The sequence below is a fragment of the Prionailurus viverrinus genome, chromosome D3, assembly GCF_022837055.1.
Source record: "Prionailurus viverrinus isolate Anna chromosome D3, UM_Priviv_1.0, whole genome shotgun sequence".
Taxonomy (NCBI): Eukaryota; Metazoa; Chordata; class Mammalia; order Carnivora; family Felidae; genus Prionailurus; species Prionailurus viverrinus.
The window spans coordinates 13,990,714-14,012,554 of record NC_062572.1 but is presented as its reverse complement, the minus strand read 5'-3'; the positions used below and the strand labels follow the sequence as shown (position 1 = coordinate 14,012,554).

Genomic DNA, 21,841 nt, shown 5'->3' with positions numbered 1-21,841 from the left:
GGAAGGCAGAGGCCTGGCTTCCTGCCCTCAGGGTACCAGCCACCTGGTGGGACCCTGAACTGTGTTTCCTGGAGCAGGAGTGGGACGTGAGCTGCCTCATCTCACTGCTGCCCCTAGGGACCGTCTTGCTCACGTCCTTGGCTTTCCCGGCTGCCCTCGGAGACGGTCTCAAGTCCCTGGCATGGCCTGGTGTGCTGGAATCTGGCACTCTCCCGGAAGCATCTCAGAAGCATCTCGGCCCGGTGACCCCCTGCAGCCTCGCAGAGGCACGCACCCTCCCCTTCCCCGCCCCCCACGGTGCCTTTGAGCAGTGGGACGGCTGGCGTGGCCACCGTCGGCCTGGACTTTCTGGGGCTCCCCCAATTTGCTTCGATTTTGTGCTTCTCAACAAAGGCAGTTCGTTAATGTGAAGTGTTGTTAGAAACCGTTTCCCATCAGCCCCTGTGCCCTGAGTTTTAGTTTGGGAGAGGTGGCCACTGTGGGCACACATCAAACGTTTTCATCTGTTCGGACCGCTGAGGGCCAGCCTAACGTCTTTGAAGATTTGGGCCCCGGCTTACCTAAACAGCTAATTAAAAGGAGATTTATTCACCATGAGCCCAGTCCATGCTGCTCAAAAGAAAGCTAATTTGTTCCCAGTCACTGAGGGTGTCACAAAATTGGCAGGGTTAAGGCTTATTTCCACCAGAGCACGGCCTGCAGAGTTTACCTGGGGCTCCCACCGGCTCCCAGGGTGCCCGTTCGGTCATTTGGGGAGTGATCAGGGTTTCCTAGCAGTGGGTGCAAACCTGCTTCTAGAAAGGGCAGTTAATTCCCCACAGTCTAGCAGAGGACACAGGCGGGGGCTCCCATTCCCTCCTGTCACCCGCTGGACTGGTGAGGGTGCCCAGGAAGGGCTTTGTGGCTGCATCGCCCCTGAGCAAGTATGGCTACGTCCCTGGGTCCCTGGATCGGGCGCCTCGTCAGAAGCAAGTGGTGTGTTTGTTTGGAAATTGGTTCTAAAAGAGGCAAGTGGTCGAATCAACAGAGATGCTTGTTCAACAGCCTGTCTTCTATCAAGAATTACACCAGTGACTAAAAGGAAATAGGCAGAAATCAGTGCTAAGGCAAATATTTGGAGGAAGTGAGGTCGTGCTTTGAAGGCCGCAGGAGGTGGGTGGAGACCCAGCAGGGTGAGGGCCCCCTTCTGTTCTTCACCCATCTGCCCGCAGTCGGGTTGAAAGCCGGATCTAGTCTCATGCTGCCGTGTCACCAAGGGGAGAAGTTACCAGAACTCAGCTTTTGGATGTTCAGAGAATCCAATTTGACACAAACGCAGGAGTCTGGTAGCTTCACAAAAGGGCTGCGTAATGGAAATCTAATAGGAGAAGCTCGGGGGAAACATCCGGCAGCCACGTTGACCGTGCATCACAGACCAGGGAATAGCACAAGATCACAACCACTTCCAAATTTGGCCAAGCACCACCTTGCTGGACTTGCGCAAAACAACTCCATTACCTTCTTGTCCGAGGGACTGGAAAGTTCTTTCTGTGCTCTGCTCAGGGGAGGCAGGTCACACATGCACCCGAGCCTGCCCCCACCTGCCTGCTGAGGCTGAACCGCAGCACCGGGACCGGCAGTGACTTCCGTGGGCTGACAGAGTTAAAAATACAAGTTGCCTTGGCGAGGGTTTTTGCAAACACCTGCTTTGCAAGCTGTCCTCCCACACGGTGACCTTGGGAAGGCCTTGGAGAGGGGGGAGCCGGGGTTTCTGTCAGCTCTGCCTTTGTCTCTGGGCCTTTCCGGAATCAGGAGGCAAGTGCCAGCGGGGTGTTCGGCGGTGGATGAACTTGGCCCGTGGTGGCTGCCGAGCCTTCTAATCCAACCAAGTCAGCAAGGGACCAGGCTCCACGTTCAGCCCCAGAGCCCCGAGCAGCAGTCAGGGTGAGGGATATGTTGAGCAGCGGCGTCGGTCCCCTCGGTCTTCGAGGGACAGGGACCATCCTGCCAGTGGGCACGGGAAGGGAAGATGTGACAGGCTCAGCTCTTGAGGCTGCGGGGAGCTGGGAGCGTTCCCGCCCTTCCTAGGGAAGAAGCGGGCCCTGGCGCTGAGCCGGTGTGCAAACCTGCGGCTGGAAACCCACGGCGAAGGTCGGAGGCCGAACGCCTGCCCTGCCCGGGGCCGCTGCAGCCCAGCGAGAGGGAACCTGCCACCGCACATCGGAGGCGGCCCTGTCCAGACCGCCACCAGCAGGGCCCGCCGCAGCAGCCAGGTAACCGTCTGGCCTGGCTCGAGGGCGAGGCGGGCAGGTCTGCGTGGCTCACGGCGCCACGGCCCAGCTGGCATCATAAGCTCCTGGCCGCTGCAGTGGCTGCTCAAAGCAGAGGCCCCGAGTCGGGGGGCGAGACAGCACCTGTCTAGCCCGTGGTCACGGACCTGCCGGTAATGGCAAGCCACCAGGAGGTTCTAAGGAGAAGGCTGTGCCCTCATGAGGGGAAGCCACTTCGCCTCCTCAGTGAGCAGAGTCTGTCTGCAGTAAGCTGGTGCTTGTCATTCAAACGCAGAGCGGCATGCCATCCCCTACATGCCGGGCCTCTAGTTTAAAAACAAAATTTGTTGTTTATGCTCGAGTAGGGGAGGGGCAGAGAGAGGGAGGGAGACACAGGATCCGAAGCAGCTCCAGGCTCTGAGCCATCAGCACGGAGCCCGACACGGGGCTCGAACCCACAAACGGCGAGATTTGACCCGAGCTGAAGTTGGACGCCCAACTGACTGAGCCGCCCCATCACATGTTCCCTTCACAACAGACCCAAATCCCCATCTTGGGGAAGTCATCAGCCAGGGAGAGCGTTGTGCCTCCTGGGGGTGATGATGCCACCCCCGGGGTAGCTTTTAAACACAAATCACTGGCTGCGCAATGGCAGCTTGGCTCAAAAGGCGCAATCCAGTGGCCGAGAAGTGATTCTCGGCAGTCCCCTTACACGACCTGACGAAAGCCAACCTGCCTAACGCTTGTGTCCGGTTTCACACCTCATCTTGTGGGTTTCTTGGATCCTGGCCTGGGAACCCCTGTGAGTGGTGGTCGCGCTCCCCTGTGGCCTGCGACACCAGGCTGCCCTGCTGGTGGAGCACGCCGGGGGTCGGGGAGAGCAGGTGCCACGGTCGGCTGGCCGGGGGCCTTGCCAGGTCATTTGAGCAAGAAACAAATTTCAAAAATTTAATATTGGGACAGACAGTTGATAAAAGTAGAAAGCAAAAGGCAGGTGATGTTCTAGGACACAAGAGCCCTGGTGTGGGGCCCTCTGGCTCCCCAGGTGGTACAGGAGCTGCTTGTGTCTTCGGGGGAGCCGGAGGGGGTAGAGTCTGAGGAGGAGAAGAGCTACGGAGGAAGGAAAGGAGATGATCCACCTGCGAACTCAGAACCTGCAAAGAAGCTTCCTCAAAAGAGCCAACAGGGATCCAGGTAAGGTGGGCAGAGCAGAAGGGGTGGGGGGATACGGGCCAAGGCGTTTTAAGTCACCGGGTAAATGTGAATTTATGGAGGAATTCGGTCCCTTCCCCACGTTTCAGGATGTAAAGTTTGTAGCAGCAAACACAGGTTACCGTGCCTGGGGATCAGAGTCTGGATCTGATAAACCCTCCTCCGCAAAAAACAGGCACTTCTCCATAAGGGGAGAGGTTATAAACGGGCTGGGGAGGTAAGAAAACCCCTGTGGTGGTGCCATTTTACGCCGGACCAGCTTTTGGCCGCGAATGACAAGAGTTTGGAACCATTTTTAGTTTCGGTATATTTTTCTGGGTCTGACTTCTTTGCAACTCTTCAACTACCTTTCACGGCTGCGGAGCCAGGAAGGGTGACTGCGTCTGCAAAATGAGAGGTGAAAATCGGATTGGAAGGGCCTGCTTCTTAGAAGAAAAAGGTCTCTTACCCAGTGGTCCAGTTACATTAAGGCTATGAAAGATGAAAACCGTATAAAGCGAGGTCACTAGGGGGTCAGAGCAGCACATGACATGAGGAGTAAATAAAATCCTTCATCTGCTAACTGCAGACCGGCTTCATTTATGAAGTAATTTGGTTGAAAGGAAGCAGAAGGCGGTCCTGATGAAGCTCCTGCCCAGGAAGGCGGTCTGAAAGCCAGCGTCACCCTGCGGGTTGAGTGAGGATTCCCAGCCGGGGCTTTTCCCGGTTCCCCCGTCCTATCTAGCTGCACGTCGGTTTTTTTTTTTTTTTTAATTTTTTTTTTTCAACGTTTTTTATTTATTTTTGGGACAGAGAGAGACAGAGCATGAACGGGGGAGGGGCAGAGAGAGAGGGAGACACAGAATCGGAAACAGGCTCCAGGCTCCGAGCCATCAGCCCAGAGCCTGACGCGGGGCTCGAACTCACGGACCGCGAGATCGTGACCTGGCTGAAGTCGGACGCCTAACCGACTGCGCCACCCAGGAGCGCCTGCACGTCGGTTTTTAACGTGGACCGAATTCATCTGAAAAAACTGAAACTTTCACAACTCAGAAGGGCCGGGACTCTCTGTCATGGCACACGTGTCTCAATTTTCTCCCGGGTACGGTAGGAAAGCGTCCCTTTCTCTTGGGTCAGCGTGGGCAGGTTGTCGCCCTGAAAAGCCCCTTGTGCCTTTTTTTTTTTTAAATCAAGACTTGTATATTTTGGCTTTTCAAAAAAGCTGGTCCAGTGTAAAAGGGTACAAGTGTGGGGTTTCCGGCATTGTGATAAACTTTACTATTTATTGGCTTTCTGTCCCATCAATGTGTTTTTTAATCTTTGCTTAACACCCTCCTTTGAGGTCTCTGAGGTGACAGCTATTCATTTATCTTGGCCTGTTGTGTTTTCTACTCAAGCCACAGCTTCTGTCCACCCTGCCCTCGCCTTGGGGGTTTTGATGTTCAGTGCAGTCATGGTCACCCTGGTCTAGGGAGTTCATATTTCCATTTTTCTTTAAACCAATTCTGGAGTATTTGGAATTTCCAGGTGGACGTATTTCACCTTATCTAATTTTACTGCATCAGGGGTCATGGAATTTGGCCTGGATGGGATCATCCTTTGTGGTCCTCACACGGACTCAGGTGCCGTGCATGGTCTACGGGTATTTAAAGAGGCCCCAAACTACATACGCGTATTGGATCATGCTTGTAAATTCCGCCAAGTAAATCCTCGGAGTCCTTATCACTCGCTCTGGGAATGGACTTTCCCTTCATGGTCCTCTCAGTTTCTGCTTTGCTGTTTTGAAGGGACATCGGGCGGTTGCTGCTGCACAGTCTCCATCCTTTGTAAGGTGACCGCTCGGCCTCCCCCTCCCTCGGAAATGGAGGCTGTTTATCATACTCGTGCCCCCCCCCCAGGTGTTGCCCTGCTGTAGCGCCGTGGTTTAGGGTAGCGGTTTCTCCGCCAGCTCTTCCTCTTCCATCCTGCGTGGAGGATGGCTGTTTATGCAACGCACATGTAGAAAATAATCTACTTTGTATCACAGGTTGTGGACAAAAGAGCAGACCACAGAGTCCTTAATGCAATTGTATAAATATATAATTATGAATCATGGTTAAGAACTAGGAGGAAACAGGCCTGTGATCCCAAGTCTACACCGGGTGGTGGCATCACAGACCAGCCCGAGTGAGTATGTGCTCTCGGGTCCAGGGGAGGTGGGGCCGTGTCAGCTCAGGCACCTCCCCTCCCCCTGCCCCTGGAGAAAGGGCTTGAAGACCGGAACGATGGCGGCAGCAGGTGAGCAGGGCCCTGGACTGTAAAGACGTGGGGGGAGGTCCACACGGTATCCGGACAGAGGGGCCCGGATGGGGTCAGGGTGGACGTGGAGGGGTGGGGGGAGGAGGTGCAGTGTGAGTGGTAAGAAAGCCCCAGAAGAGGACCAGAGCACCCAGAAAACAGACGAGACAAGCCGTGACAGGCTCCCGCTTTCCACAGGCAGCTACAGAAAAACGAACAGGCAGCGGAGGAAGGCAAAGGCAGCCGAGGCAAGTAGGGGTCAGACGAGTGCACCCGGGGGTCGTGTTCTTCCCCCGGCAGTTTCCAAATCCGGCAGGCATGGTTCTTCCCACTCCGCAGGGAGGCTCGCGCCTAACTCCGGTCCTGGGGGAAGGCGAGCGCGAGGGCATAGCCGTGGCCGGCCGTGGGGTCCGCGGACGAACGGCAGACGGGCAGCGTGCTCTGCAAGGCCAGCCGGTCCACCGCGAACTCGTAGGCGTGGATCAGCCCGCGGTGCCTAGAGGAAGCACAGACAGCATGCGTCGGGACGGTCCCCGTGAACGCTCCCGTCCTTCGGGCCGACAGCATGGCGGACACGCAGTCCCGGGACTGGAGACAGGTGAGCCGCCGCGTCTGACGGAGGGGAGGCCAGCAGTCACCCGAGCCACCTGCACGGGGGTCTCTCCCGGGTTGGGAATGGAGTCCCCCAGCAGATGGAGCAGGAGGAGGGGGCTTTGCCACCGTCACCGGGAGCGTAACCACGGCGGGAGCATCGCCATGCACACACACTTTGCTGCGCGGCCGCGTAAGTTCGCAGCTTCTGTGGAAACAATGGCCGTACCTGATGGGGTACGAGGTGACCCTGACGGGGACGAGGTGGCCCAGGGGTCCTAGTAACACAGTCAAGCCAAGATGCTGTGTTCTGAGCCCCGACAAAGCCAGCCCCACGCACTGACCTCCTGTGGGCCGTGAAGTCCAGGTCAGTGTTGCGCACCACCCTCTCGTAGGGCACGTTGGCCGTGATGAGGCTGTGGCTGTTGAAGGACAGGTGGCGGACGGGGTGCCTGGAACACAACGGAGAGCGCCTGGTAAAGGGAAGCCCCCCCAAACTGGGCCCCCTCTACGTTCGGAAGTTTAGAGTACAGGGGCTCTAGAACCCTCTACCAAGCTTCTCATGAACAGGGTTCGAGGAACCCGGGCCCCCAACAGGGGCAGAGGCTTGCCTTGGTTCTGTACTCTGGGCACTGCTGTTAACAAGTCCGGGTGCCCCCTATGTCTCCTGGCGGGCCACCCAACTTGGTATGTTTTGACGTGAAGGATTTTAGCACGTGGTAGAGAACAGCCCCATTTCTGGCTGGCCGGCCCTGGACAGGTTCGCCAGGCTCCCCCTCTGCAGGGTGTGGGGCTGATCCATCAAAGGCCCCCTCCTCCTATGTTTGAGAGGGCTACAACTGATAGTTGGACTCTGTGCTCTTGTGCTGCAAAATTTAGCAACAGTAGCTTGAAACCGATGGATGGAGTAAAGGCTTTTGTTCATTCTAAACACTTCTATCCAGTGCCTTGGTCACAGCTCCAAGCCAGGAGCCACAGGATGTAAAGGATGTCCAATGCGATCGGGAACCTGCTATCAGAGGTTTCCTAACTAGCTAAGAATGTAAGAGTGCATTCCCCCAAAATGAAACCAAGGTTTCTAGAGCATGAAAGATGTCACAAGCCCCAAGGATGGGACACAGGCTTCAGCACTGAGCCCATCAGCCAGGCCCTTGCAGAAAGGCAGAGATGAGGGAAACTCTGTGCAGGCCCAGCAGGGGCTGGCTTCTTGGCCGGAACAGAGCATTCTCTTCTCGGTATCGAAAGTCCGGGGGAATCTGAACCTGGCCCCGCCAGTCCAGGATTCGGGGCACCAACCAGCAGTAAGCATGTCTGGGAGACTTCACTAGGGGCCCGGCGAGGTGGGGCCAAGGGAGAGCGGGCTGAGTGTGGAGGGAGAGGCTCTGCTGTACCGCGGGGCCGGACCAGAGGCTCGAGAGGACCCAGACGGGCTGCACGCAAGGCAGGCGAGGACCTGGTGAGCACACGAGCTCCAGGTAGGACACTCAAGAGTGGGGCCCAGCCCTTCACTGGTGGACATGGGGACCTTGCCAGGTGGCCCAAGCCACTAACTGGCAGCGAGGACGACCTCACTGTGGCTTCGCTTGAATGATACGTCAAAGGGAACACAGCTCTTCCAGGAGAGAAACCGAGATTTTGCTGGAGTCCAGCCCTAGTGAACAGGCGGCGCTGCTGCTGGAAAGCGGGACGGGAGGGTGGCAGCGCCCCAGGGCCCCAGCTGCAGTGAGCTGTGCTAGTAGGAGAGGCTGAGCCGGCTCGTCCAAGCACTAAAAGGGCTTCCTCCTCCTGAGGTGCCACCATGGAGGACGGTTAGTGGCCTTTCGGCACCACCTGGTGGCAACTCTTCGTATCACCACAGAAAGCAGGAAAAGGGCTTTTGCACCTGTTTGCTAAGACAGGGCTGGACAGAGCCAGACGGTGTAGTCTGATAGAAGCTGCCAGAGGGAGCAAGCACTAGCCACCCCTGTCTTTTAAGAAGCAGCCAATTCCTGTTTTAACCTTGCCACCGCTGGTACTGGGCCTGGACTGTACTGCCTTCTCTTACTGGGACTTGAAATTTCTATTTGTGGGCTCGGCGTCTGTGTGTTTCTTCCTCTTCTTCTCCCAGTCCACGTCGCAGAATGTGCCTTCACAGTGGTGCTGGGCCAGCTGGGAAGAAGGCCCTCGTCTTTCCCTGCCCCCCAACTGGTGGCATATAGGGCCAGGTGGCTGTGGCAGGGTAAGGGGGGAGGGAGAGCCCCTTCCCCAGGCAAGAGGGGGACGGCCTCAAGTCAGCTCCAGGCACGGCTGCCTCTACCTGTTAGGCATCCTTAACGTTATCTGCCTACATCCGTGAGGCCCCCCACCTACACTTGGGATAATGAAAGGCCACACTGCTCCCTCCTTAGCTGAAGCCTGACTACTTGCAGTCCTAGGGCCCTTCTAAACAGTGGAAAGCAAGTCCAAGAAATGGACAATCAAGGTCCCGCATGTTGGGACTCCAGAGTGGAGGATGCGGTTGGGGACTCCCAGCAGGCCTTGCCTACCCTGGCTGGGTGTAAGTCACGGCAGCTTTAACGGCGTGAGTAGAACCACCTCTCCAGTGACCAGCGCCGTCTCTGGGTCTCAGGTTCCTCGCCTGAGAAATGGAGAGAGGAACTTACCCCAGCCAGCTCCTCGGTTACGCTGAGGACGGTGTGGTGACACAAGGAACTGGCTCAGAGGCGGCCTGCTACCCCTACGGCTCCTGTTCCGTTCAGTTACCTGGAATGCACCTCCCACAGCTTCTGGTTCATCCGATAGTCCCACACCGAGACCAGGCCTTCTTCGCCTCCACTGACGATTTTCCAGTCGTCCATCTGCACTGCAGAGACGCCCAGTTGGTGGGCGGAGAGCGACAGGGCGATTTTGTCAGTGCGGAAGTCATGGATCCTCACCCTGGAAGGCCCGAGAGAAGCACAGAGAAGAGAAATGGGATTCGTGTTAAGGCCCGAAATGACAGGTTCATCCTTGGTTGTGCTGGTCGATGCCCAACAATCTTGTGCCAGAACATTAAAAAAAAAACAAAAAACCGTTGTGCGCCAACATCTTCATACTGATATAGAACTTTTACCTCCTTATTAGTACATGGTCATAGGATGCGAGGGTGCGACAGAAATGAACGAGTTTACAGTACCCACAACTGTCTAATCAGAATGATTTAGAAGCCCCCGGAACAAGATAGACTCAAGACAACTATATCAGCTGACCCGTCACACATGCTTTCTCTGCTCAACAGGGAAGACACCTGCCCTGAGCGGGAGTCCACACACAGGAAAGCTCAACTCTGACCACACCGGACCGAGGAGGCTGACCCAGTGGTAAGTCTACTGCCCAGCCCAGGAGTTTTGCTGGTACCACCAAATTCTGTTAAGGGCAGGAGGTAAACCGGCCACGCTCGTCTGTAACCCAAACCCTTACCCGGTTGGGAAAATGACACTTTTCTGGGGTTGAATTTAACTTGACTTTTAAATGTTATCACCCTCTTGTCGAAATTTGGAAAGCGATGTGTCTGTAGTTGACGAAGCATAATAAAATCACGATAAGAATATGTGGACACTTGGCTGCCACTCATCTGAAGTCCCACAATAATTACTTGCCTTGTAATAATGTGAATTTAAGAACCTCTTTAAAAATGACTCTGCTTGGGGTGCCTGGGTGGCTCAGTCGGTTAAGCGTCCGACTCCTGATTTTGGCTCAGGTCATGATCTCACGGTTCCTGGGTTCAAGCCTGGTGTGGGCTCTATGCTGACAGCTCAGGCCTGGAGCCTGCTTTGGATTCTGTGTCTCCCTCTCTGTGCTCTTACCCTGCTAGTGTTCTGCCTCTCTCTCAAAAATAAATTTTAAAAAATGTTAAATGACTGTTTAAGTATATGCTGCATTTCCACACATGGATAAATGAGACAGATCCCTTATGTGGCAAAACACCAACACGGTTCCTGAAATAAAAGCCACAGAGCAAAAATTAAAAGGGGCAAAATTTCAGTACAGGTGAACTTAACAGCCTCGCTGCTACAAGTCAAAAAGTAAAAGACCCAGTGTCTAGCAGGAGGCCAGTCCCAGCTAATGCTAGCATGGTAAGTGTGGTCTAGACAAGTGGTGCGCAGAGAGGGTCTGAAACCCGCTGGGTCCTCCACTCCCAGTTATGAGCATGTGCACCAGATCAATGGTATGCAGAGTTCTGAGGAACATTAGTTTGAACCAAAACTTCTATACCTCGTGGACCTACCGAGTTCGAAGGCTTAATTAAGATTTTTTTTTTAACAGAAAAGGACCCCAAATCTGCTACCTGTGGATCTCTCGAAAAGAAAGGGACGTGGCAAAATACTGGAAGGACTGTGAGGGGAGCACACAGAGGGATGCATGAAACACTCCAGCGTGGCTCGAGAAGATGGCTTTGCGAAGTCACAGACTGCATGTGGGAAGAACCCACCTAGGAGCAAGAAGGGCTCCGAATGGATCACCAAGTACCTCCAACTCAGTATGTGCTACGAATGAGAGGTGGACTGCAGCAGGAAAAGCTTTATAATGATGGAGACAGTTTAGTAAGTGTCTGATAAAACTTGCCTGGACAGGAAAAACCTACATGGACCTAATTTTTTTTGGAGATTTTTTTTTTTTTTTTAAATAATGGTTTCTTCAGTCACTATGTACTCAGGTTTGAGCCGATTTTCTTCAATCTCCTGGGAATTACCCAAACTGACCCCCGAGGATAGAAAAAGTAACAATGAGCAGATGGGGAAAGCTCTCAAGGGAGCCAACGGTCCCTGGAACAAGCGAGCGACACAGGCACACCCTGGAGGCCGCGCACCTGGCTCCCCAGCACAAGAAGGAGCAAACCGCTTCCCCGAGCTTGATGTGAGGCCGGCATCCTGTCATCACCCAGACCCTGCCGATCGGCCCAGTGTGAGAGGCGGCGCTGGGTCTGGGTCAATGCCAGACCTCAAGACAGTACAGCAGGGTCCAGAGCCATGTGCTGCCCACAAGCAGAACCTGTCGAGGAATCTACTGCAGTTCACCACGTGACTACAACGAATGGGGAAAGCCACACGGTCGTTTCCACAAACGCTGAAAAGAAATTCGAGGAGACAGAACACTTCCTTCTACCGAAGGCTTTAAAAAACGATGATCCGTTTTTACCAATACTTCACAGTGTTTAATAACAGACACAATTAGGGGCACCTGGGTGGCTCAGGTCACGATCCCAAGGTTCGTGAATTTGAGCCCCGCGTCAGGCTCTCTGCTGTCAAGTGCGGAGCCCGCTGGGACCCTCCATCCCCCTCCCCGGCTTGCACCCTCTCAAACATTTAAAAAAAAAACCCAGACACGATTAGATAAAAGACAAAATGAGAAGGGGACAAATTAGAGATGACAGCCAAAGATAATTCAGTAATAACTCAGAATCAAATGAAATTAATACGTCAAAATCAATAGCTGTCTTAAAACCAACCACTGGTTTTAAAAATGTAATCAAAGATCCCACTTAAGAGAGCAATTAACTCTCTCAACTTGGATCTCTACCATATACACTGCATCAAAATAAATTACAGGTGGCTCAAAGAGTTCAACATAATTAACGGCCAAGAATATTCAGAATAGGGAAGGCCCTTCTAAACACCTAAACCCAGAAGTCAAAAATATTGATAAAAGTATTGAAATTTTTCCCACGGAGGGGGGAAAAATCAAAGTTGAGGCAAATGATAAACTGGGGAAAATGTATGCATCAGAGAGGAATGGCTAATTTCTTGTAAAAAAAAAAATTCCTTCAAATTGAAAGTAAAGATGGGCAACCTGAAATTAAAATAAAAGCTAAGAAAAAACACGAAATTACTAATGGCTTTTAAACATGTGTGAGATGTGCTCACTGGTAATGAGAGAAATTAAGAACTAGAACTACAGTTCGATACCACCGGTTACCTGTCTACCCAGCAGAGATCAAGTTTGGTAATCCACCCCGTGAGACCCTCCACGCTGGAGAGACCTGGATAGACACACACTTGCACACACCCCTCTTCGGGGAGTGTTCTGGCAATATCCAGCAACAATATACTTCGTTTCTGACCCAGCAGTTTCGCTGCTAGGAATTTTATCTAGGCTGTACCTAATATACACATACAAATACACATGGCCACACAAGGCCATTAGCACGGTTTTTAGAAGATGGGGTTTCTGTTTTAGACAATTTCCTGACCCTCCCACTGAAAGTCACTTAATACTCCCAGATAAATTACACCCCTGAAAATGCACTGCTCGGTGTCTCAGTTGCCGGCATGCATGTGGGGTGGGGTGAGTCTGTTGCCAGGTGCCAACCTCAGGAACTACGGGTAGGGTTGGAGCTTCCCAAAACACAGCGGCAAGAAGGTTAAGACTTGGGCCCACCCAAAGGGGGTGGGGATAGATTCATGCTTTACACACACACACACACACAAAAGTCACAGTTCTATAAACGAGGGGTGCCTGGGTGGCTCAGGTAAGCATCCGACTCTTGGGTTCGGCTCAGGTCATGACCTCATGGTTCGTGGGGCTCAAACCCCTGGGCTGAAAGCACAGAGCCGGCTTGGGACTCTTTGTCTTTTCTTCTCTCTCTGCTCTCACTCACTCTCTCAAAATTTTTTTTAATGTTTATTTTTGAGAGAGACAGGGCATGAGTGGGGGAGGGGCAGAGAGAGGGCGACACAGAATCTGAAGCAGGCTCCAGGCTGTCAGCACTGAGACTGATGCTTCACAGACTGAGCCACTCAAGTGCCCCTCGAAATAAGTAAACTTAAAAAAAATTCTTTTTTTTTTTTTTTCTAATTTTATTTTTCAACGTTTTTATTTATTTTTGGGACACAGAGAGACAGAGCATGAACAGGGGAGGGGCAGAGAGAGAGGGAGACACAGAATCGGAAACAGGCTCCAGGCTCTGAGCCATCAGCCCAGAGCCCGACACGGGGCTCGAACTCACGGACCACGAGATCGTGACCTGGCTGAAGTCGGACGCTTAACCGACTGCGCCACCCAGGCGCCCCCTTTTTTTTTTTTTTTTTTAACTTAAAAAAAAATTCTTATGTAAAACTTCTGTAAATGAAAACACAGTCCCTGAAATTAAATTCATTAGATAGGCTGGAAGACTTTGTGGATTAGACGATAAATCTGAAAGATGACCTAGAATGGAGTGCACATAAATAAAAAATGTGACCAACGGATTAGGAGACACAAATGATAGAAGGGGACAGTTCAGCCTGTGTCCAAAAGAAGTTCCAGACGGAGAAAACAAAGCATACTGCAAAGAGGCAATATTCGAATAGTAAGTGGCGGGCGTGTTTCTAGCACTCACGAAGGGCACGCATGCTCACGCTCGGCACTCATCAAAGTGAGAATGACATACTGAAGAGTAGCTTACTAAAGGGGGCAAGTGCAGAAGACAAAAGGCCTTCAACCTGAGGGAAAGACGCATCACCTCTCGAGCGCCAAGCAGGGTGGCGGGAGCCACGGGACGCCGTGGAGTAGGCACGAGTGTGAATGGACGCGGACGGCCCTCGCTCGGTCACTGCTGGTGCAGTCACACGGTGGCCGTGCCCGGTCTCTACCATGGGAGGGGAGCTGTCACCAAGCCACTGCTACACACGGAGGGCACGGGGGCGGGGGAAGAACATCTCCGCGCATGTGCGTACAGACCCCTCCGGAGAATGCTGACCGAGGAGGAGGACCAGGCTGCTGGGGAAGAGAAGTGCCCAGAAACGTCGCTTCTCCCTCTGTATCGTGCTTCTGACCGTGCAGGTTACCTGTTTAAGATGCTGGAAGGACGCACTTGAATGCGTAACAGCAGTTACGGCGGGGAGGAGTGGAGACAGCGGGACGAAGTAAAGGTGCCTGCTCCCTCTAGTCGCGGGCACCGTCATGCTGTTTGCGAAGCAGACTCGTTCACGACGGGGGCACTGGGTAGGCTGGGCGGTGGCCGCACAGGCACGCTGTTCCTGTTCAAACCGTGCCGTGTCTCACACGCGCTCCTGTACGTAAACCTGGAGTTTAGAAATCCGTACTCCTGGCACATGGGCGAGGGCCTGGAACCACCTCACACTCTCTGACTATGGCGCGCCCCGCGGGCCCCCCTCCCCGGCGCGGGGTCTGGACCCGAGATGCAGACAGCGTGGAGCAGACTTGGGAGACAAAGGTCTCCCTCCATCAGCATTTAGAGCCACTTGAGGCATCTGTGAGAAAAGGTGGACCCCCTGGAAAAGGCAGGCTGGCAGCAGGCGACAGCTGCACCGCTTACCAACCGCAACGTGAAGAGGAAGATTCTAGCCCCAGTACTTGTCAGCGGATATCTGGTTAATAGGGGTCCATTTCACCGTGGTGATTTTCATAAAGAGCTCCTCTGTTGAATATTTATACTCCATAATTTACAGTTTGGCTGTTAGGAAGACAAAGGCAAACACAAATTCGGTCCAGAAGTTCTAAGTTTGCCATCTGTTTTCCTATTGTATTTAGATACCAGCATGGATGGCTCCAAACAAAATAAACAAATACACCAAAAGATGCAGCATTTGCGTATTTTACATCACTAAGGAAAACAAGAACGGCCAAGACGGACTTGAACCACCCCCCCCCACCACCAGGAAAAAAGGAAAAGCAGGTATAGGACATCTCCCGGGAGAGGCATCCTCTGCATTCTTGTCGAAAGACAGAAATGGCAGAGTCCGCGCGAGCCATTCCACGTTCCCACGGGGAGAGCAGGGTCTGCCTCGAACGCCTGACGGAGCCACCCTGCCCTGAACTGCCTGCCTTGGCAAATTCAGCGCTCCAACCAAAGACTTGATGCTGGGACACAGGTAGCACCACAAACGGGCACAACATAACGCCAAGCCCACCGATGCCAGGGACAAAAAGAAGCCAACGGTAGATATTGTGAATTCCTATCCTGCGAGTATTTCATCAACTTTGCCCGTTGAAAAGAAAAATAATTGGTCCGAAAGCTGTAATTGTGTTATGTTTAATATTCATGGTTGGGTTTGGAGGGCTGTTCCAACACTCCCTCACTCCAGCCCCTCTCTAATGAAAATCGCACCGTAGGAGTCGGCTCTCGCCCGCCAATTAAAATAAAAGACACCAGAACCTTCCAAAGACTCCAGCAGAGGAGCATCCATCTGATGGGCAGGAAAACGTGCTGGAACGGGGAGGGAGGCCCACTCTGGTTGGTCCTGTGCTAAGAGCTCTGAATAACTTATTCTAACACTTACAGATGGAGCAAACACAACATTTACGCCCCGCTCCCCGCTCGCTCGCTGACAGCAGGGAGCAGGGCACCACAACTTCCTATTTGTCAGGGCCAGAAGTAAGCTCCGAGACTCTCTGACTGGGGCGGGGGGGGGGGGGGGGGGGCTCGCTTCCCATTGGTTTGGATTAAATAGTCCTGTATGATAATAAGGCAAGCCGTAGCTGATGGCAGAGATGAAGCCTTTTCAGACTCTGGCTCAGCAGTTTCATTTAGAAGGACCTGACCTCAAGCTGGATTTCTATCCAGAAAATAGACGGGACAAATAAGAAACCTTTAAAATGGAAGTGTGTGTGTGTGTGTTTAATATATATATATATATATATTTTTTTTTTTTTTTTTTTAAAGAGATCACAGGATTCTGTTTTGTCTCACTGAACTTGGGCTATTAGAGAGGACCTTACATACCACCTTATATGCCAAAATGAATAGCTTTGTCTATATACCACTGATGGCCTCTGGTGAATGATTCACTTGAAACAGCAACTAGAAGAACACACAGTTTTAAAGGAGAACTAGCCAGTTTAATGATCCAACTCCAGGGTCGGCTCAGAGCTCTGCGTGTTAAAAGCTGTATGTCTCTGGGGTTTAGAGCCCCCCTTACGGTGTCCACGAAGAGCAGGAGGACCCGTGGAATGATCACTCAACCTTTCTGGCCCTCGTTCCTCAGCTGGGCCAGCACTGGATGGCCCTGAAGAGGTCTGTGAGCAGTAACGGTGAAACACAGAACGCCCAAATAATACGGCACAAGATCCCAAACTGGAAACATGGAAATATGTAGCTTACGTTAATGTCCTTGTAGATTTTCAATTTTAATCAGATGAGTACACTCGGAATAACCTATTTTATGGTCAGTTGATTTTCAACAATGGTACTGAGACAGTTCAATGGGGGGAAAGAACAGTCTTTTCAACAGATGGTGCTGGGACACCAGGGCATCCACATGTGAGAGAATGAGGCCAGACTACTCCTACCTCACAACATACAAAAATCAACTCCAAATGCATTGGAGACCTTACTGTAGCAGCCCAAACTAGAAAACCTCTTTAGAGAAAACAGAAGAGTAAATCGTGGTGATCCTGGGCTAGGAAATGGCTTCTTCAATAGGACACCAACAGCGCTGGTGACAGAAAAAAACAGATACACTGAACTTCACTCAAATTAAAAACGATTGTGTTTCAAAGGATGCCACTGAGAGAGTGAAGGGACAACCCACACATTAGGAGCAAATACTTACCAATCCTATCTGATAAAGGATTGGTATCTGTAATCTATGAAAGACTCTTACAACTCAATAAATAAAAAGACAACCCAGCTCAAAAATGGGCCAAGGATCTGAATGGACATTTATCCGATGAGGCCAAAAAGCAAATGAAAGGGTGTTCAACATCATCAGCCACCGGGAGAATGAAAATCAAAATGACAATGAGCTACCCCTCATACCCGTTAGGGCTGTAATTAGAGACCAGAGTAAGTACGGGCCAGGCGGTGGAGAAATGAGAACCATCACCGACTGCCAGTGGGGATGTGAAATGGCGCAGTCACTTTCAAAAAAGGGACTAAGTTCAAAAAAGGCGTCTAAGTTCCCGAGATGGGTAAACGTTGGGTTACCATATAAGCCAGGAACTCCACTCCTAAGTACGTATCCAAGAAAACTGAAAACATACGTCTACACAAAAATTTGTACCTGAATGACGACAGCAGTCTTCATAATAGTCAGAAAGTGGAAATAACCCAGATGTTCATTAACTGATGAATGAATAATGTGGCACACTCACACAATGAATACCGTCCGTCCATAAAAAGGAATAAAGTAGTGATTCATGCTACAACACACGTTTATCTCGGAAATAACTATGCCAAGTGGAAGAAGCCAGTCACGACGGGTCACATTTTATAGGATTCCATTTATAGGAAATGTCCCAGACAGATGGGGATGATGGTGATGGTCGCACAACCTTGTGGATGTTACACTCAACTGTACAGTTTAAACTGGTGAGTTGTAGGCATGTGAATTTTATCTCAATAAAGCTGCTAAAAATTTAAATAATCTTGAGATTACAGGGAGAAAAAAGCAGTGGGAATTGTTGGTGCAGTACTGTTGCCTTGACAACCCACTACCAACCTGACCTAGGCCCTCACCACCACATCCTATTTAGATCCTCCCTGCAGAGCACTGATGAGCTGCTCTGTTCCAGATCCCAGGTTTCATGGCGGGGAATGAGCAGGTCACCGATGAGAAGACTGAGAACAACAGACAGAATGGGAAGGGGCCTCATTCAACACAGCCCCTGACTGCCAACTATTTTATTGAAATCACTGAAGAGAAGATGGGAGTTCTGGTTCTGGCCAAGAGGAACTAAAGCCCATTACCACCTCTGTCTCCTGCTGAACTACAACCAAAACCTCTGGATGCAACACAAAAACCAAACACCTGAAGACTCTGGAGAGTCAACTCGAGACGCCGGGCTACAGAGGCAGTGATCACGCGGGGGTCCTCTTGCTCACAGCGAAGCCCCAGGCATGAGCTCCAAGAGCAGAGCTGTACGTGCAACAGGAGCTAAAGCTCCAAAAAAATCCCACCACCTTTCTGAAGAACCACGGAAAGGGGCCCCTGCAGTCCCAACAATGTGGGTGTTGTTGGGGGGGGGAGTTCTTTGTGGGGATTTCTCCCTCTTTTCTCTGTTGCTTTGCCCCAAAGGCAGACTCTAGTCACAGGGTTGCACGGTGGTAGCAAAGCAGGCCAGTAAAACTCTGAGAGAAACCCCCTCTTCCGGTGAGAGGCCCAAGGGCAAGGAGCACCTGGAAGGCTGGAGAGTGCAGGGCTGAAGAGAGGAGGGCACTAAAGGAAAGCCTCTTACACAGACGTGAATCCCAGGCTCATCTCTGAGCTGCACAGGTGAGATCCAAATCAGCGGAGCAAAGGCTGTGCGATCTCAACTAAGATTTAAACCGCTGCCATCTCCAGAGGAGCTGAATAGACATTTTTTCCTGAGGACAGAGGTGACCAACAGACACATGACAAGATGCTCAACACCACTCATCATCAGGGAAATGCAAATCAAAACCACAATGAGATACGACCTCATGCCAGTTAGAATGGCTAGTATGGAAGAGAAATAACAAGGGGGGTGCCTGGGTGGCTCACTCGATTAAACACCTGACTCTTGATTTTGGGTCGGGTCATGATCTCATGGTTGTGAGATCGAGCCCCACGTCGGGCTCTGTGCTGACAGCTCGGAGCCTGGAGCCTGCTTCAGATTCTGTTGTCCCCTCTCTCTTTGCCCCTCCCCCGCTCAATGCTCTGTCTCACTCTGTCTCAAAAATTAATACAAACATTAAAAAAAATATTCAAAATTCTATCACTGGTTATTTACCCAAAGAAAACAAAACCACTAATTTGAAAAGATGCGTGGCATCCCCATGTTCACTGCAGCATTATTTACAAGAGCCAAGATACGGAAGCAACTTAAGTGTCTGTTGGTGGATGGATAAAGAGGTAGTGTGTATATACAATGGAACACTACTCAGCCACAAAAAACGAAGTCTCTCCTCCTACAACATGCACGGACCTAGAAGGTATTATACTACCTGAAATAAGTCAAAGAGAAAAAGACAAATACCATATGATGTCACAGATATGGAACCTAAAAAACAAAACGAGATCAAACCAAAAACAGAAACAGACTCATAAATATGGAGAATGAACTCGTGGCTGCCGGAGCAAAGGGAGGTTGGGAGGATGAGCAAAACGGTGAAGGAGACTAAGAGGATACAGAATCCTAGTTATGAAATAAATAAGTCACAGAGATGAAAAGTACAGCAGAGGGAATACGGTCCAGAATGTTATAAAAATATTGTATGGTAATGGATGGTAACTACCCTTATTCTGCTGATAATGGATAGGTGGATAAAACGGCTGATCACCATGTTGTACACGTGAAACTAATATAACATTATATGTCAACCAATATTTCAACTTAAAAGAGTAAAAGACCACTGCCATCTCAGACTAACCCCTAGGGAGCTGGGTGGCATATGTGTGGGACAGAGCGAGAGCGGCATAAAAAAAAACCTTTGAAAATTGAGCGGACACTTGAATATCCACCCACAGGAGACAGAACTTCCAGTCTGAACTTAACCAGGACGGCTGCCTATTGAAAACAAAAATCTTAACATTCTCCAGAGGATTATACAATAGGATCCAAAGCAGACACAACGTAACACTCCAAATGTCCAGGATATAGTCCTCAATTACTTGACATACCCCCCACCCCACCCCTGCAAACACACACACACACACACACACACACACACACACACACACACCCAGGAAAATGTGACCCGCTCTCATGGGAAAAAACAACCCAGACTTGGGGAATCATCAATGACTTTCAAAGCAGCTACTGTGACTATATTCCAAGGAGTAGAGGTAAAAATGGTAAGAGAGAATGATGTTCTGAACAGAGAAAGAGATCTAAGTGGAAATTTTGAACTAAAAATATCTGACATAAAAAATTCACTGAAGGGGCTCAGTAGGAACATGGGGATGCCAGAGGAAAGAAGGCGGCCACGAACCTGAAATTAAATGGATACTTATGCAGTCTGAAGAACAGAAAGTTTAGGGAAGAAAAGGAACATATAGCATCAGTGGCTGATGGACAGTATCCGAAGGTCTGACTCTGACATCGCTGGAGTCCCAGGAGGGGAGGGGATGGGCGCAGAAAAAAAATATCTGAAGAAGTAATGACCGAAAACTTTCTAAATTTTGTAGAAGACATAAATTCACAGATTTAAATGCTCGGTGAACGCCAAACAGGTTAAACAACAACAACAACAACAACAACGTGGCTTATTTCCTGCAGTCTTCCTCTTGGTAATCTATTCAAGCTTCTCATAAATGTTCTCATTCCCAGGCCATTAGTTCATTTTTGCCTTCAGTGAACAAATACATAGTTTCATTTAATTAAAAATACCATTGATCGTAAGAAGCACCGTTACTTTGGGTAACATTTAAAAACGCTGCCAATTTTATGATGCCCTTGTAAACGGCAAGTCCTGATTCCACAGAGGTGAAAACGTAAAAGGAGAAGGGCATCTTAGAGTAAATACAAAGCTTTGTGGTGGGCACTCGCTGAGCGCTAGACTGACCCTCTGGGGAGGAACGCGAGTGTCCGTGGTACTCCGCTATTCCTCACTCTTCTTGCTTTGCCAGGAAAGGACAAAGGGTGCGTTCAGAAGAAGTCACTGATCTATAGTGTTAAAACTCTCGTGCAGAGCCACACCTCACTCTGTCCCTGCTTTATAGCCCTTCTCTGCCAGCAGGGGAGAGGCAGAGGCATGATCCAACCAGAGCTGTTTCCAGGCAATCATTCTCTTCAACTTCATCAGACTCTAACCTGCTTCTTGTGGACAGGGTGACAGGCTAGCTGAGCTTTTTCCGTGTGTGTGTGTGTGTGTGTGTGTGTGTGTGTGTGTGTGTGTGTTTAATGTTTATTTCTGAGGGAGAGAGCATGAGCAGGAAAGGCAGAGAGAGAGAGGGAGATAGAGAATCAGATGCAGGCTCTAGGCTGTCAGCATGGAGCCCAACGCGGGGCTCGAACACACAAACTGAGAGATCATGACCTGAGCTGAAGTTGGACGCTTAACCAACTGAGCCACCCAGGTGCCCTGCTATTTTTTCCTTTTTAATTTCAGCCTATCAGTCCCCCCTGCTTCCCACCCCTCCCCCAAGCTCCTTACAAAATTCTACCCATGTTTGCTGATTTCCTTATGTTAATGAAAAATTATTTTTGTCCTAACCTGGGACAGTTTCATGTATCTTCAGAGTCCACTACACTCTTAGGTTGTTGATAGAGTATGAAGAGAGTGCAGTAGGATTAAGTTTCAATATAAAAAAGGAGGTTCCAGGCTTTTACAAGTGCATTGACCATTATAGTGGCAGCCAGAACTACATATAGTTCTCTTCATAGTATTTGACCCCTTTCTGCCTCTGTTGAAATGAAACATAAGCCGCATGAGCCTGGGTGTGCATTTCTAGTGAGATCCTACTCATAGCTCATTAAGCCTTTGGGGAAACACATGCACGCACGACTTCCCTCTACCGATCTGAAAGCCTACATTCTTTATTCTTTTCTTTTTCCAGACATAATTTTTTAACACCCATGTTTCAAATTCTTTGTGCTTACACTGCTTTTCTGCTTCACAGAGAATGACCTCCTATATGATGGTCACCAGCAGAGTGGTCAAACAGCTGGCA

The 21,841-nt window shown here is 50.8% G+C and overlaps 1 protein-coding gene and 2 long non-coding RNA genes across 4 annotated transcripts in view; 2 read left to right on the top strand and 1 right to left on the bottom strand.

The window, feature by feature from the left end:
- Nucleotides 1-1,211: 1,211 nt before the first annotated feature.
- On the top strand, nucleotides 1,212-5,525 carry LOC125149669 (uncharacterized). Its single transcript, XR_007146002.1, has 3 exons — nucleotides 1,212-2,252; nucleotides 3,295-3,443; nucleotides 5,467-5,525. It is a non-coding gene; the product is annotated as an uncharacterized LOC125149669 (long non-coding RNA).
- FBXW8 (F-box and WD repeat domain containing 8) overlaps nucleotides 5,498-21,841 on the bottom strand; it is a 119,795-nt gene continuing 103,451 nt past the window's right edge. For both annotated transcript variants that reach the window (XM_047828811.1, XM_047828812.1), the window contains exons 9-11: nucleotides 9,051-9,224; nucleotides 6,653-6,760; nucleotides 5,498-6,213 (exon numbers count right to left, since the gene is read on the bottom strand). In XM_047828811.1, coding sequence (XP_047684767.1) covers nucleotides 6,069-6,213; nucleotides 6,653-6,760; nucleotides 9,051-9,224 — 427 coding nt within the window. In that variant the 3' untranslated portion in view covers nucleotides 5,498-6,068. The remainder of the gene's footprint in view (nucleotides 6,214-6,652; nucleotides 6,761-9,050; nucleotides 9,225-21,841) is intronic.
- On the top strand, nucleotides 6,179-12,197 carry LOC125149668 (uncharacterized). Its single transcript, XR_007146001.1, has 3 exons — nucleotides 6,179-6,315; nucleotides 9,565-9,646; nucleotides 10,593-12,197. It is a non-coding gene; the product is annotated as an uncharacterized LOC125149668 (long non-coding RNA).